An 18,018-nucleotide genomic window follows, 5' to 3' on the forward strand; every position below is an offset into this window, starting at 1 on the left:
ACAAACATTAAGTACCAGACATTCTGCTGAATACAATATTTCATTTGAGCTTCACAACAATACTGGGAATTAAATGCTATTATTATACACATATTGCAGTTGAAGAGACTGAGGTTAAGTGACATGTTCACATAGCTAGTAACTAAGGACAGGTTTGAACTTAGATTTTTCCCTACTTCAAACCCTATTTCATCACCTAGATGCCTCTAATAGCCATATATGTGACCTTTCTCTGCACCTTAGTATTCATCATCTTTGTTATTAGGAAATCATACTAGATTATATTTAGGATTACTTCCAACTCTAACATTGCTAGTTCTAAAAACCCTTATTTTTCTAATTTTCCATGTTCTAAGAGCCCTTCTAGTTCTAAAATTCCATTTCCAAAACCCTTTGCAGGTGGCAATCTAGGTTCTAATGCTCCTTTCTAAGTATTATTAGTTCCCTTCCAGTCTTGACATCACATAACATATATGTTCTTCCCTCCCAACTCTAATATTTTACATTCTGTGTCCTGACATTCCATGGTCTAGGAATGCCTTCCAGGTCCCAAATACTATGACTATGATTTCAAATAGTAGTACAGTGATAATGTAAACGATAAGTACTCTTTTGGATACAGATGAATAAAATATTTATTAAATATTTACTGAACACCAGGCACTGTTCTCTCGGTGCTAGGGATGTAAAATCAAGAAATGGACAGTTCCTATTTTCAAGGAGTTTATATTCTAATTGAGGAAGACAAAACATTAAGAAGAGTTGGAAAGGGATAGGGAAGGAGAACAGGATGAGAAAAGAAGGGAAGGGAGTACTGATATGGAGGTGATACAATCCCAAGAGTGAGCAGTGTGCCTTAGACTTTTCAGGATAGGGCAGTTCCAAGCAGGGACTAACCAATCAGGGAGTAAGACTCAGATTGGAATTCTTTTTAGAGGGGACAAAATAATAGTTTGGAAATTGAGCAGATCAGAGAGTAAACAAAAATCTCTGTTCTTCCAAAAAACATCCAAATGCAAATCTGTTTCAGAAATAAGCAATGTGGTAATGTAGATGCCTCCATTCAAGTTCAATCAGATCAAGTTTATTAGGACTAATTTCATTTTGCCAGTCCATGGGGAAGCCCTCGTCTTTGATCTCTCTTAATAGTCAGAGGGGATCTTGCCTTATTTACTTACATTGACCTTCTATCACCTCAGAGTTCCTTTTTGTGAAGCTGCCTCCTGCCAAAGCTGGTACATTTTCTTAGCTTCAGGCAGATACAGACTCTGCATGGCTTAATTTAGAAGCAGCTCAAAAGGAATTCCTTGTTCCCAAGTAGCCTTTGTCCTCAAATTCAAGGGCTTTGGGGTCATGACTACACAGGTGATTTAAGCTAGAGATTTAATTAGCCTTCTCTTTCCCACTTAAACTGACTATTTCTGGGAGAAATTGGGTAGAGAGCATAACAGAGAGCTTCTTTACTGAGCAGTAACCTTCACTCAGCTCATAGAACAAGATTGTCAAAACTGTAAGAGGTCTTAAAACCATTCAATCCAATCTTCTTATTTTACAGATGGGGAAATTGAGGCCCAGTATGGCCAAGGGATTTATTCAAGGTTATCTAACTAGTTAGTAACAGAACCAAAACTGCCGTCTCTCAGGCCATTAGAGATTATTCAAATTCTGCCCTATTCAGTGTTTTGCATTGGGGCCCCTAGGAGTTTAGCCCTCTCTGGTCTGCCTAATCAATGCCCTGGGGTGGTCCATTCTTTTCTGAGGCCCTACAGGGGTTTCCCAGACAGCAGTTAGGCTTTGGATAGAACGCTTCCTGTGTGCCTTAGGCCTTCTGAAAGATATTAAACTGATCTAATCACTGATACATTTCCTTTGAAACAACTCAGTCTGAGTCCAGAATAAACTCTTCGAATTCTTACTTTTGGTGCTTTTATTCAAGCTAGCTCCCTCCCCTCCCCTCCCCTCCCCCTATACACATCTGAATGTCTTTCCTGCTCCTCTCTACAAGTCCATTTAAAGTCCAGCTCAAATTCTGCTTTCCCTATAAAACTTTTCTTGAATACACTACTATAATCTCTCTCTCTCTCTCTCTCTCTCTCTCTCTCTCTCTCTCTCTCTCTCTCTCACACACACACATTCCCCTCTTTTTGTCTCTCTGTCTCTCTCTCACCCCCATTTCCTCCTTTCTCTCTCGTGTCCCTCTCTTCCTCTCTCCTTCTCTCTCCCCTTTGACTTCACAAAACTTATCTGTATACTCACAGAGCATTTACTCATTCATATACTATCTCATAACATCTGCTATACCATTATTTGACTTTTTGTGTCTCCCCATTCACCCCTTGAGGGTCAGAGACCATTTTTCATTCATCTTTGTATGCCCAATAGGTCCAGAGCATCGTATTCATACTAGCAATTCACATTAGCAGAGTACTTTGAGGCATTCACAAGTGTTTCCTCAAAACAGTTTTCTGAGGCAGGTAGTATACATTTCATTATCTTCATTTTACAGATGAAGAAACTGAGATACAGAGAGATTGAGTTGCTTAGCATTGCACTTCTAGGAAATACCAAAGGATTCCTAGTCCTAATTTGGACTTCAAATTGTATTCTATTTCTAGTGCACCACATTACCTCTTTTAGCTTTAGGAGGCATGTGTGTGGATGAGTAGGATATGGTCAGAGCTTCAGTTTTCCTCAGTTAGCAACTGTGGATGATTGAATGCTGTGATTTAAAGCAGTTTGCTAATGATCTGTTACACCTGTTTATACTGCCTGAAGGCTGAGTAATAGCTGTGTAATTAATGTCAATGTTGAAGATGGGTATGGGCTAAGAAAGGAGTAAGTCATATGTCCTATAAAATTCAAGAGGGCCATCTCTGGTCACTGTGTGTCTTTTACAAGATAAAGTGTTTCCAAATGCATAAAGGTGAGAAGTTTGATCTATTACTCTCCCCATATCCACTCCCCATTATTTCATTCTCTTTTACTCTTGCTCACTTTCTGTCTCAATCTTTTATTCTCTTGTTAAGTGCTGTCTCAATTTTTGCTATTTCTCTCTTGCTGTCTTTTGCTCTCATTTTTGGCACATAGAAATAGTAAGAGTTGTTTTCTGAAAGTGAAGGTTTGAATAATACTACTTTTAGATTTATGCTCACTTGAGGTTTAAAAAACACTTTCTAAAAACCATAAAAAAATTTTGTGAGATAGGCAGTACGACTATTATTGTTCCCATTTTCCATATCAGGAAAGTGATATCTGGAGAGGTTACTGGCTCCCAGCTACCCAAGGTCACAAAGCTCATAAATGCAGTCTTTTGTAGCAGAAAGATCACAGGACTTTTCAGGGGATCACCTGGATTCACTGACACTAGTCACTCTAGCTTTTTGGTGGTGGACAAATCACTCCACTATTCCAAGCATCATAAAATAGCGAGAATATATATTTTCCTTAACTACATATTTATTGTGAAGGTCAAGTAAGATAACAGACAAAAAATAATTTGCAGGAACTACATGTTTGCTATCTAAATATCAGTTATAATTATTATTTCAAAACATTAAAGTGTATTTAAATGCCAGCTATTATTACAATATGTTGCTTCTCACAAAAACAAGAACAAAATCTTGGCTTCATGACCACTTGTGTTGAGCATTTCTTAAAGATACACATTATGTCTATGCACAGTCAAATCTTTTCATGTCCAATGTCTTCTCAGAAGTGTTCTCACTCATTTTACTTCAGTGGTTAAATTTTTTCAGGATCCCCTGAACCTAATCAGCCAGATCCTTGGATCCCTAAACAGAAGTTAAGTCTGAAAGTCTATCTTGCTATCTTGATGGAGTTAGCACATCTCCTTAACAACCTTAATTCTGTGTAAGGGTGGCAACCCGTTCATTGCAGGGGTGGAGTTGTCCACAGGCTCTGTCCAACATGACTAAGTTGGTTTTAGATCCAAAGCTTTTTGTTTTGAGGGGTCTGATGATTTTGAGGTGACCAGGCAGCCTAGAGACCCAGAACAGAAGGTGGCAGTACCAGAAGGACAAAAATAGCATCATGTAAACTCCTTTCTTCTCCCCATCAGCATTAAGACAAAACAGAGGTCTCCCCCCCACTTCATACCCACAACCACTTTCATCTGTACTGTTTATTTAAACCATATTTCATATATTCTTCCTTGTTAGAATGCAAACTCTTTGAAGGCAGGGATTTTTTTTTGATATTTTAATTTATTTCTTTAAATATTTCCAAATAACATTTAAAAAGCTTTTTTACATTCATTTTTTTTTAAAATTTGAGTTCCAAATTTCCCCATCTCTCCCATCCCTCCTTGAGAAAATAAGCAATATTATATCAAATGTACATGTGAAGTCATGCAAAACATGATTCCATATTAGTTGTGTTGTAAAAGAAAACATATACATACACACAAAACAAAGCCACATGAAAAATAAAGTTTAAAAGTATGCTTTAATTTGCTCTCAGAATTCATCAGTTCTCTCTGGAGGTGCATAGCATTTTTTTTATTATGAATTCTTTGGAAATGTCTTAGATAAGAGTAGCCAAGTCTTTCACAGCTGATCATCATTACAACACTGCTGCTACTGTGCACAAGGATCTTCCAGTTATCCTCACATCACTTTGTACCAATTTAGTTAAGTTTTGCCATGTTTTTCTGAAACCACCCCCCTTATTACTTCCTAAAGGACAATTGGACTCCATTACAATCTTTTGCCACGTCTTGTCCAGCCATCTCCTAATTGATGAGCATCCCTTCAATTTTGGATCATTGTCTTGATCAGAGAAGTTCTTTCATAGTTGATTATCCTCATAGTATTGCCATCAGTGTGTATAATATGTTCCTGATTCTGCTCACTGTACCTTGCATTAGTTCATATAATGTCTTCCTAGGTTTTTCTGAAGCCAATCACTCATCATTTCTTATAGCACAATATTATTCTATGGCAATCATCTACCACACCTTATTCATCTATTCGTCAATTGACGGACATATCCTCAACTTTCAATTCTTTGCCACCCAAAAAAGAGCTGTAACAAATATTTTTGTATCTGTAAGGTCCTTTTCTCTCTTTTTTTGAAGTCAGGAACTATTTTTTAGTATTTTCTTTGTATCATCAGTGTTCTGCACACTGCCTGGCACATAGTTGGTGCTTAATAAATATTGATTAATTATTTGTCAGGGATAAGGCAGAAGGAAACCATTCCTTAAGTTATGATTTGACCATAGGTTCCCCTGAGTATTTCCTAAGATTACTTCCCATTAGGTATGCACTGATATGATTTACCATCATAATGATGATAATCCTCATCTAACAGCTAGAGGTAGCCAGCTTTGGCAATCCACAGAAGGAAGGTGATGCTCAAGGTCAAGCAACTATTATGATATCAGAGTTTGAACAGAGTTCTTCTAGCTTAGAACCCAGCCCTCTTTCCATTATACATATTTTAACCTTTCTAAAGCCACTCTCCCTCCATCCTTTCCCTCTTTCTCTCCATATTCTTCTTCTTCCCCTTTTCTTTATCTTCTACTTATGCCTTAGACACCCATAAACTTGACTGAATCCTTTAGTGACATTCAGGTGGCTAACTTCTCCTAGCTTACACTGTGGGAGAAGCAGCCACCTCAGGGGACACTTCTTTTTCCTGAAGTGTGAATTCTCCAGCTATTCCTTCCAAATCCAAAGGTAACTTAAAGATTTCTTACCCCATGCCCTTCCAAATAGAGTGTCCTCTGTCTTTCTTATTTATTTTCTTCCTAAGAGTAGTAAAGAAGTGTTTTTTTGGATTTTAACTAAGATAATATAAATATACTAGATATTTCAATCTCATCAGCTCTTAAGAAGTGCTTTGAAAACTTTAAAGCACTATATAATTGTGCTCTTAACCAGATTATCTTTAATTCCTTCCTAGATAATTTTATTTTTGTTTTTAAGACAGAATCTCTCAACCTCTCTCAACTTGGAAGTTCAAGAGCTACTCACGGGTCCAGTTTTTGATCAGCACAAAACTTTTGTTGATCCATTTCTATCTTACATCCTTAGACAACCTGCTGGTTCCCCACTAGTTAGATCTCTTCATATTGGTGCCCAGCAACTCACTGCAGCTCAGAATTATAGGGCTCAAGGGATTTGTCATCCTTGGGCTTCTCAGTAGCTGGGATTACATGCATATGCCACCATTTCCTGCCTTCCTAAGTAATTTTAAAGGAGCCATCACTGCCAGAAAAAAAATTATTTTTAGGGGAAAGAATTGTACAGTTATTAGATAGTGCTTCCCTCTCTCTGGAGTCAGATATTTCTGAGATGATGGTAACAGATGGAAAAATGTGTTCCATCATTTTTTTTTTGAGAAAGATGGAAATGCTCAAATATTGATTACATAAAATTTAAACTAAAAAATCTTATATTTTTTCTTGGATTTGTCTTTCTTACATGTTTAACTCCTAAGAGTAGTAAAGAAGTGTTTTTTTTTTCTTTTTGGATTTTGACTAAGACAACATAGCATACAAAATACTTCAGTCTCATCAGCTTTGAACATTTTAAAGCACCATATGAGTGTGAGTTATTATTGCTGCTAATCAGATTATTTCTAATTCAGTTTGATGCCATCCAACAACTTTTCATTTAGTACCAGTTTTGGGCAAAATACTTTGCTGAACATTCAAGGATGAAAACAAAGCACAAATTCTGCCCTCAAGGTGGGGAGCAAAAGGGAAAGGCCAGGGAAAGAGAGAGAGAGAGAGAGAAAGAGAGAGAGAGAGAGAGAGAGAGAGAGAGAGAGAGAGAGAGAGAGAGAAAGGAAGGTACAAGTACAAGAAACTTTGTATTTTACACCACAAGGATCTCTTTAAGACTATAAACTTCGAAGGTGATGCTGTGCATTTGTATGAAATCTTATATTTGCTATTAAAACATAAACTTTAAACTTACAGACAACAAGGAGCACCTGACAGGATCATCTCCACACTGGAATTTTGAGGGATGCTCATTTTGGGGTTCTGAACTCTAGTTGGAAGCATCCCTTCCTCTTATTATATTTTATATGTTCTATTACAATTTGGGGGGCCCAATTAGTACAGATTTTCTACATAGAACCCTGAGAAATAGTGACAGCCCATCAGGAAATCTCCCTTTGCATGGAAGTTAGTTTGTTCTTTGAATCATGAGAAAACAGTATAGTAAGGGCTTGATGTTGAGTATTAGATTCTATTTTAATAGGATTCCAGCTCATTATGAAATGATATTTATTAAGCAACTGTCTATATGTGGAACTACATTTAACACATTGTAAAATGTAAATTGAACTTATAGGAACTGCCACTTAATGACATTTCTCATTTCACAATTCCACATATATACTTTCCTTCTTGATGCCTTTCCTCAATCATTTGTCACTTTTTGCAAAGGATGCTGAAAAGATGAATGCAGTAGCACATGGGCAGTCATTTTGTGATGGTTTACTTTAGGCTACAACCTCTAGTATTACACTGCATCTTAACGTAGGAGCCACCTAATCTTTAGTAGGGTTCACAATTTCCAGTGGACAAATATGTTGATAATGCATATAAAAAATAAAGAAACAAGTGTAATGGGCTGAGGCTTCAGTTGATGCACTGAGGTCCCAAGTACTTGAGGCTAAATAGTAATGGGACTATACTCTATTAATATACATGATTGGATAAAGAATGGCCCCGCCCACTCTCTGTGCAAGTCCTGATGTGTTTTATAGGAAATGACGATTTTGGTGGGTGGAGGCAGAGAGAGAGAGAGACAGGAAGAGAAGCTGGGAGAGATTAAGCCTAGGTTCCATGCTCGTAGCTGCTGGTCTTGTGGCTGTTGGTCTAGCTAGCTTCTTGACTCAGCTACACACATTGCTATCGCCCATTCTCTTCCACCTCTGATCTTTCTTCACTGAGAATAAAGAGTGACGATTTTCCCCTAACCTGAATTCCTGACTCCGGCTGATTTTAAAATACACAGTCTTCACAAACAAGGAAATTAAAAAGGTAGGGAGAAAAGGAGGAAGAAGAAAAGAAGAAAAGGAAGAAAGGGGAAAAGAAAGGAAAATTAGAAGGAAGGAAAGAAGGAAAGAAAAAAAGATGGAAAGATGTAATTATATGAAGAACAAGTATTAGCTTAGTATTAGGTGATAAGTTTTAAATGTCAAACAGGCAGCTGATGAGGCAGCACTGGGTTTGAAATTAGTTTTGGAGTTTAAATCCAGCCTCAACTACTAGCTATGTGATCCTGAATAAATGATTTAACCTATCTGCTTCAGTTTCCTCAACTATAAAATGGGACTGTTGTGGGGATCAAATAAAATAATATTTGTGAAAAGTGCTTAACACATTGCAAAGCACATAGTAGAAAAGTATATTATTCCTCCTAAAGAAGCAGAACAGTAGAGGGCAGGAAAGTGGTTTTCAAGGATGAAGTGATCTTCATTTTCACCAACTTATTTTTCCTTTATTTCTACAGGTGAGCCGCCATCTTGATACATTCCCGTCTGAGAAAGCTCGCCAGAGGGCATACAAAGCCCACTATGAGGAGTTCTCAGTACGTCAAGGAACCCTGCGTAGGGGCAACTATACCCATCTCTAGACACTTGACTTATATAAGAAACCCTTTTAGTGTGATAGGAAATTCCCTGGATAGATTTAAGAGTATAGTGAACCTCCCTTTTCTGCCCTTATTGAGGCAAAAACCCCATGTCATTTGATGGGGATTCTGCCTCTGTAAGGACCTAAGAATCAGCCCTCAAGTCAATGATATTTGATGACTTCCTATTTTTTTAGGTCAAAGTGCTTAGTAACTCCTTTCCACTTCCTCACTGGAGAAACAATTTCCCTTAGCATTCTAAATCAATAAAGGAGCTTATCCTTTCTTCCAATACTCTCTTCTGATGTGAAGATCCTGAGTTTCAAGGCTTTTATCCAAGGAACATTGTGAAGGTCAGATCTCACAGCCCTGCTACACTCAAGGCTATGAACAAAAAACATACTGGCTTTCCTGCTTATTATAATATCAACATACTCTGAGATCCCTTGCTTTTGTCTCCTGAATCTTAATTCTTCTCTTTGGGCTTATGACCACATGCATGTGAATGCTAGTTCTCTGGGTTCCAGTCTACCATGAATCCTCCTAAGAAGTAACTGGAACCTTTATGATCTGGACTATTTCAGCTTTCCAATGATGTACTATTTCTCAATCTATCAAGTCATTCCTAATCTATGGGAAGGTTGCTAGGGTTAGCATTATTTAGATCCCTTTCTAAAGAGAGAGAGAGTTCAAAGGAAGAGAAAGGGCCACAGGAATGTTTTCTCAATATATAACTGTTTTGACTGACCTCCTTGTGGAAGTCCCCTTCTATTCTCCAGTACCTTTTGTCAGAAATAATATATAGAGATTCCACAATTCTGTATTTTAATTAAATACTTTGATTTGCCATTCTTGTCTCATGTCCGTATTTGAATAACTTAACAGTATCTCTATAATTCTAATAATGGAACCAAATGGGATTGAAAGATTAATGGAAGTTTCTCTCAGCAAACTGGACAGATTTCAAATGTGTAGATCAAAGTAGTTGGGCCCCCACTGTTCTATCTCTTACTCTTCCTTCGCACCATGAATGCCAAAAAATACTAGACTCTAGGCTCTTAAGCTCCAATGTCCTTCCTTTCTAAACTTTGTATATCTACCCTCCCCCTTTTCCCATCCATGCTCAAAATGGTAGGTAAGGGCTACAAAGCACTTTGTTTTCCATCTACTATCTTATTTGATCTTCACAACAAACCCTGTGAAGTTTGTAAAGTAAGTATTATTGTACGTGTTTTATAGATGAGGAAAATGAGTCTCAGAGAAATGAAATGATTTGCCAATGATTAGTAGGTAGTGGAGATATGTGTGGACCTTATGGCTTCTGCCACCAAGTCCAGTTCTCTGTCCATTGTGCCACATGGCTTCTAGTGCTGGCTTGGCTGGATTAGCCTCTGTGGACTAACAGGTATTGCCTTCCTTTCACACCTACTTTATGAGTTGATTAGTCTATGACTACTGTAGGTAGGATACTTAGGCTAGTTCTCCTAACTCTTATATAACATATCTGTAGATTCTAAATTGAACAGCAAAGTCCATGATCTTTTAAAAGTTCATCTCACAATAACAATGTCCCCTCCTCCTGGAATCATATTCTTCAAAAATATTACAATGACTCCTCAAAAGTCAGACGATCCTCGCTCAGGGGATAGATGCCATAAGAGGAAATAACAGCAGATTGGTGATATCTCTTCATAACCTACCTGCTCCATGATGGGCAAACTGGCCCTAGGAATGGCTTCATCAGTCACAGAAACTTCGATATTGTTCTATGGTTCAGGCTTTGAAAGTCAGGGTCACTGTACCATATACAGTGTTATTTAAGGCAACTAAATTGATACCAAAATGGAATTTGCTTATCTTTTGGATGACACTTTCCCTTGAAGGAAGGCAGTTGTAGAAATATTCATTAGCTCCCAGGTAGTGCTGTGCATCTAGGGAGGACAAGAGAAACTAAAATTAAACTGAAGACATTGTAATGGACCAAAAATAATGGAATGGCTGAGAAGATTAACCAGTTCTTAGGTACCTAGTTACTACATTAATAGACTTAAGAATAGCAATCAAAAAATACCACTTGGAATCTTAGGGATGACTTAAATAACTTAATTTTATTTAGATATGCTAAAGGAATGAAAAGTCTTATGTCTAAATAGGTGGACAAAAAAGGAAAAAAAACACTTTTAAATCTAAATAATATTTTATAATGTTTATTTGAAATCTACAAGTCATAGTAGACAAAAAAGATGGGGAAAATGGTAAAAGAGTACTATGTGGGTCCAGAAATTTACCACTCCCCCAAATAAAGAATGATGAAAATCATCATCCCAAGAAGAGACAGTGATAGAGGAAAGTGTATGAGCTTAGGTCTTCCTCTCTAAAGCAATAAACTATCAAATCATTTCTTGTCCAAACAACAGAAAAGTAAAATGCTGATAGGGAAGGAAGCTGTGGCTCTGTAAGCTGCTAAGTCCATCTTCGAACAGTATTTTCTAAATACAAAATCCTTCTTTATGTTCCTAGATACAGCTCCCCAAAATCCTAAGCAACCCCATATCTGCCTCTCCTTGTCCTACAGTGCCACCCAATGGTCACTCTAAGATTTGGTGTAGTTTCCACCCAGCCAGACCTCTTCCTCTGACCCTACCAAGCATTTATTATTGGTGAGGTTTCACAGTTTACAGGCGGATTTAATGGATCTTCTTAGGTTTTCTTCCTTCCTGTCAAGACTCCCTTTTATTTTTCACTCTATTTCCAGATGGGTCTGAGAACAAGTTATGGAATCTGACTTTACTCTTTAGCAGAACAATCCTTCCTTCTCATGTAGACTGTTCTAATAATTACTAACTGGTTTCTCTATCTCCAATATTTCCCAGCTCTGACTTATCTTCACACTACTGTCAAAATAATCTCCCTAATTTTCAGGCTGGATTAAGTTATTCGCCCTATTAAAAAGTCTTCAGTGGCTTACAATTGTCTATGGGATAAAATGCACAATTAGCCTAACATTTAAAACCCGCCACAGCCTAGATCCAATCTACCTTTCCAATCTTATTTGTCTCTCACACACTCTATATATCCTCCAAACTGAACCCTGGATGTAATTTGATTTTATCCTGCCTCTTTTCTCTCTCCAATTATTCATATAGGTCATTCTTTGACCCTCTCTGCTCCACAACTTGGAATCTATTTCCCTATCTTTGTCCACTGAAATTTCCTTTTTTTTTTTTTTTTTTTTAAATTTCTTCTCTTCAAGACAAAGATAGTGTTACCTATTCATGAAGTCTTCTCTTACCTCTTCAAAAACAAATATTTTTCCTCCTAAAATTTTCCTGGAGCACTTTTGCTGGGTCATATGAAATAATATTTGTAGAGCACTTAGGATAATACCTGGTATATGGTATTATAGACATGCTTCTTTATTTCCTTCTCCATTTTCTCTGCTCATACCATACCCCTATTGGTTTATATGCTATATCCCCTTTAATAGAGTATCCTCTTTTTGAGAGCAGGAGCTATGCTATTTTAAACCTCTGTATCTCCAAATCAGAACAAGGTTTTGCACTTAAAATGCTTGATGAATTTAATTGAATAAACTTATTTCATGCAGTAGTTTGAAATGGGCCTCCTGACCCAACTTCTCATCACTTCCTAAATAAATACAAAAACAATGTGATCTCTAAGGAAACAGAAATCATAGGCTTGCAAATTTATGTGTTTTTTTCCAGCAGGTAGTTATATGGGAAAATTTGAGCATATAGTTAGATAATTTGGTATCAGTCTATGAAATATTCAACCTGGTAACAAAAATTACTCATAATAATAGCAGTAAACATTTAAGGTATCCCCTTTATCCCAGCTCCTTCCAATCTTCAATTAATAAGCCTGGAATTTTTAAGTCTTCTCTGGAGTCAACAAGAAGTAACATTTAAAAAGTATCTATGCTTAATTTGCATCTAGAGGCTGGGGAATAAAATGATGATACATATGGATTACAATTTGTAGGTTACCCAATGATAGCTTGTAGAACCTTAGAACCATACAATGTTAGAGCTGGGACAGATCTTAGAACACAATGTCAGAGCTAGAATATACCTTATGGATCATCTAACCCAATCCTCTCATTCACATAATGTAGTGTTGAAAGGAGCCCCACATAATGAGAACCCAAGTTAGATTAAATATGAAATTAAAAAACCTTTCATGCCATTAATATAAAGAATATAGAATGGCTATTTACTTCAAATGAGGTGATTGAAACTCTTAATTTCTCTACAAAGCCAGAAAGTGGTCCATCAAGATAAGATTCATAATTATTAGTTGGAACCTTTCAAAATAGTGCATGAATAACTAGTTCAGTATTTTACTAGCTTTCCTCTCTGAAGCAAGCCTGATCTTAGTTTTTTTTTAGTAGATGTTATCACATATTTATGGCCAATAGATGAGAACACCAGTGACCATAGCAATGGCATATTGATGTCCTTTATACAAAACATTTACAACTTTCATTGCTTAAAAAATGTAGACAAGAAAACCATATATCATTGGAAGAGGAGCCAAAAAGTCTCAGAGATATAAAGAGCAATTCATTATCAATTTGATCATGATTTTGAAAGCCACACACATGTACTCTAACATTTATCACCTTTATTAATTGTACCAAGACTTTTGACTTAATTCCACACTTATGGATTCACATGGTGTAAATGTAAGATGGTTCCAAGCTAGGGTACTTTGTGTTAATACACAAAACAGTTCTCTATTTAAAACACTGTATCAACACAATAATGTTATTAACAATTGATATAAATTGTGGCAGGGAGACAGTTTAATCCTACTATAATCCTCCCTCATCCTAAATCCATTGTTGTCACTTCTGAAGAGAACTAAGAATGGCAGTCAAGTCAAAGAGAAAAATGGTATCAAAATCATTTGATGAATTTGGATAACATTGAGTTTAATGTTGTCACTGAAAAATACATGAAGCACCTATTTTATTTTATGGAAACTTTCCACAATGATTTCCAAATGTCATGGACACTCAATAAAATTCTTAAAGTACACCAATATAAACTGAAGACTTTGTACTTGAAGCCAGAAATCAAACTGAATCAGTGGGCGAAAAGCTATACTTAAAAACACTGTGGTTTACTTTAGGCAAGACACATTGGGTATGAAACTATTAATAAGGAGAAAGTTACGGCTATGTATTAAGAAACTCCTATGTATTAAGAATCCTTGAATCAAAACTTTATCAAAAGAACACATTTAGAACAATTAACACCTTTGCATTGACTGTCTTAACATATACTCTTTTTGCTTGGCAAAATGGTTAACAATGGATCAAGATATTCAGACATATACTCATACAAAGTATGAGTAAGGCTCGTAGACCCTTCTTCATCAAAAAACTAGGGGAAAAGTTAATAGATTTTTCTTGGGTCACAAGATAATCAATTAAAATTTTGCAGATTTACTTTGGAAAGAATAAAACCTGATTAACTGTTGGTCAGACTTGGTTATGGGATATTTCCACATCATCACATCAATGAAATCATAGCTCTAGATGCCAAAATAATCAAAAGTGTGAATCTTCTGTGTTAAAGACTTCATAAGGGCTTAGTGGTTAATGATAGTAGGAGAGATAGGATAGTAAGAGGGATATTTCCTTGAAGTTGCATATTGTGAATACTTAATAAATTTGTGTTGAATTGCATTGAAGGTATGTTGGAAATAAAAAAGAAATATAAGTATTTAAGAGGAGTACAAAATATCCATGAGTCCAAAGTCAAGGGTTTCCTACCTCTTCTGTTTGGTGATGGCAGGCTAGAGAACACTCAGTATACATTAAGCATCATCTATATACCAGGCATTGTGCAGACTTCATCTATTGAAGGATTTGAGCCAAAGAAACAAGACATAATAGAAATTTGAGAGATGAATGACCTTGCTTCTTGCCCAATTCTGCATTTTGTGGAATACAGACGTGAAATTAGTTGTCTAGCTTCTTCTTTTCACTTCTTGCTAATTTGGCTATTCATGGAGCCATAAGAAAGGCCTTGCTATCAGTGGTTGGTTCCTAGGATTCCATCACCAAGACACACAGAATTTTACCCACACACTTAGTACATCATGAGGGACAGGATGGCATAATGAATAGAGTGTTAAACTCAAGAGCCATGAAGAATTGAGTTCATATACTACCTCAAGCTCTAGTTTTATGACCTTGGATAAATCAATATCTCATTGCCTCAGTTTCTTATATGTAAAATGATAATCTCACAGGGTGGTTGTGAGGATTAAATCTGATAATATATTTAAAGCACTCTATGCTGTAAAGTACCATGTAAATGGGAGTTATTATCATTAGTGTTAACTACAATCCCTTCAGGCCCTCATCTTACTGAAGTGGGATACAGAGCTGGCAACCAGGCTTTAAAAACACTATATAAATGTGAGCTCTTGTTTACTTCTTTGGTATTCTATAAATCTGTGAATTTCGGGCACTTCCCTCATTAAAATAGAAATGGAACAGTAGTCCCCAAAAGTTAGGGATTCCCCTTCTTTGTAGATCTGTGAGTAGGAAGTGAATAACTTTGTGGGGAATTCAGATATCAATTAGATGATCTTTGAAGTCCCTTACATTTTTGAGATTCTGCAGTTCTGATTCTGTAATTCTGAACGAGCTCTGGTTTAGCTTTGCTAGTGACAGACCTAAGACCTAATCTTTGAGGAGCATTAGAGATAAACTGTTCATTATAAGCAAAAGGAGATTTACTGGAATTTCAGTCTGTTGCAGAGAAATTGGACTCTGGTCAGAAGTCCTGGGTTCAAATCCTGATTCTGTTGCTTACAGTAGCTTTGTTACCTAGGGCTAACTTCAGTTCTATGAACCTAATCTTCCTCTCCTATAAAATGAAGATGGTACAAAGTTGTAAGGAAAATACTCTGTAAATTATAAGTCAGCTACTATATTGTTCTAAATATAGACCACATTTATCCCCCCTATCTGGTTTGTATGAAACTGGAATGTAGCCCTTAATTGCAATTTTAATAACAATTCTGTGAAGATTGTAAAAAGGAAAATGAAAATGGAGATCAAAAGTAGCAATTATAAAAATAAGTAATATTTGAGTTAAATGTTTTTAAACTGAGAACATTTACATTTATTTGATAATGCATAATTATTAGTGTATATGTTCACATCTTTCAAAAGGATCTCACTTTAGGGGTGCCATCTATATTTAGATTAGCACAATATTATTATTGTAGAGTTTTAAAATATTATTTGAAGAATATGAAATAAAGGATATTAACTTATTTTCATTTCTTCTCTATTAAATATTACCAGCAGCACTGACATCCAAGTATGGGTCCAGAGAGGAGAGACTCATCACTAATAGATTCGCTACCATGGGTGAATTCTTTGGTCATTAACACAGTTAATAATTGCTAATTAGGCTTTTGCCAGGAATGATGGACATTTTGTTACTTAAATTTTATAATGGGATTTCCTGATTCCCCTAGTTGTTAACACTTTCCCTAAATTCTCCAGTTGCTTACTGTTTTTATAACAATAATTTCCTTCAGTACAAGCACTGTTTTCATTTTTGTTTTTGTATTCTCAGAGCCTAGCCCAGTGTTTTGCCCATAAGAGGTATCTAGTACTTTACTAGATATACTTGCTTGTTAAAAATGGATTTAATTTAATTGGAGGAAAGATAGGTTCGATACGAAGTGAAATATGCTGGAAATTGTTAGGGAACTGGTGCTTTAGCTGTGAGGGAATGTCAAAGAAGAAAAGATACCTCTTTTACTCTAGATTTCTACCCATTCCAAAGAGACAATTCTCTGAGCTTCCCCAGTCTCAGATACATCTGAGAGAAAAAGAAGGGGACAACTATTGCTAAGCAGAAACAATGAAAGAAGCTGGGGTGCTGAATGTGAAGACTGTTGGACAGTGTGAAATTTAAGTGGAGATTATATCTTATATCATAACCAAACCAAGAAAAAATTATTTGTAATAATCCAGTATTTATAAGGTAGACATTCTTATTCAGAAGAACCTAGAAAGCTGGGAAAAGTTTTACGATCTCTCTAGGTTACTATTTCACAATACAAATATCAGCTCACTGGTAGCCGTTCTCAGAATCTCATCTTTTGGCTTCTGGGCTCCTCTGAAACTACATTTGCCTTTGCCTTTCTTATGTTCTGACTTGCCCTGGGGCTAGGGCTGGAAAGGTAAGGCAAAAAGAGAGGAAAATCTCCTAAACCATGCGACCTGCTGGACGAGGGGGCTCCCAGAATAAAAGGATAGAGAAAAAAAGACCGAGGGAGGGGGACAGATGGGGGGGGAGACAGATGTCAAAAGCTTGACAGTCTCCCCGGACCAACACAGGTGGCTCATTTGTAACAAGTTTTATAATTTGGATCTTAACATCACAAGGGAACAACTCCAATGAGGCTAGGTAGGACGTGTGGGCTGGGATCAATAGCAAACTGGGAGCAAATAGGCCGAACAAGCTTCTCCAGACGCCACTTTATCTTTCCTCATCAAAAACAACTACCAAAACTCATGTTAGCTCTGCAACGGGCATTCATAACAGAAGCGGCTGACCAAGTCCGAGAGCAGCCCACAGCAGTCCTCCGGCTCACTGTGTCCTCCTCTTCTACCCACCCCCTCCCTCTTCCGACAGCTTGCAGTCGGGCGGTCTACTCCTCTCTGCCCCCGCCCGGGAGCCGCCCCCAGCCTCACAGCCCTCCGCCAGACAGGAGTGGCCGCTTCCAATCTGCTGGGGGGGGGGGGGGGAGGGTGACGGAGGAAAAAATAGCTGGACAACAGAAGCTGAAGCCTATCTAACGAAACTGACTTGAAGAGAAAAGGCGGGGGGGCTGAGAGGGGGAAGCTTCTATTCAGCCATGTTGCGCTAAACCCCCATTCCAAAAGTCTGGCTTCCAGCCCCAGTGTAAATAAGTGCGGATTTTCTCTCAGCGCCTAGAGGGAAGCGCACTTCAGAGAGAACTTTTTTCCTTTTCATCACCAACTAAGAGGAAATTCTCTGGTGAGCTCCACCCAGCCCAAACCTCGGACACTGCCAGTTTTTCAGATATCAGACCACGGGACTGCCCTGGGGACCTAGACGCCACAAATTAATCTTCTGTCTTCGGCACTGCTCCGAACTCAGGTCACATTGCCTTCAGGAAGGAGACAAAAGGTCTGGGACTCTCACTTCGTGTTTCTAACTGGCATTCCGCCTCCTCTTCCCCTTCCCACCCCCCAACCAACCACTGAAAAGCATATGACAAGAAGATTGGAACACATCGGAAAGACCCCGTTTTCTACGATGATACGAAGGACGTTCTTCGGTTGAGCTACGACTCTGGCCCTTATAACCAAGCTTCATACACG

At 37.4% G+C, this 18,018-nt stretch overlaps 1 protein-coding gene across 1 annotated transcript in view; it reads left to right on the forward strand.

Annotated features, from left to right (window-relative positions):
* The window catches only part of CFAP77 (cilia and flagella associated protein 77), a 183,981-nt gene extending 173,250 nt beyond the window's left edge, over positions 1 to 10,731 (forward strand). The window contains exon 6 of the mRNA XM_003757434.2: positions 8,493 to 10,731. Coding sequence (XP_003757482.1) covers positions 8,493 to 8,615 — 123 coding nt within the window. The 3' untranslated portion in view covers positions 8,616 to 10,731. The remainder of the gene's footprint in view (positions 1 to 8,492) is intronic.
* The last annotated feature ends 7,287 nt before the right edge of the window (positions 10,732 to 18,018 follow it).

The sequence above is a fragment of the Sarcophilus harrisii genome, chromosome 2 (assembly GCF_902635505.1).
Source record: "Sarcophilus harrisii chromosome 2, mSarHar1.11, whole genome shotgun sequence".
Lineage (NCBI taxonomy): Eukaryota > Metazoa > Chordata > Mammalia > Dasyuromorphia > Dasyuridae > Sarcophilus > Sarcophilus harrisii.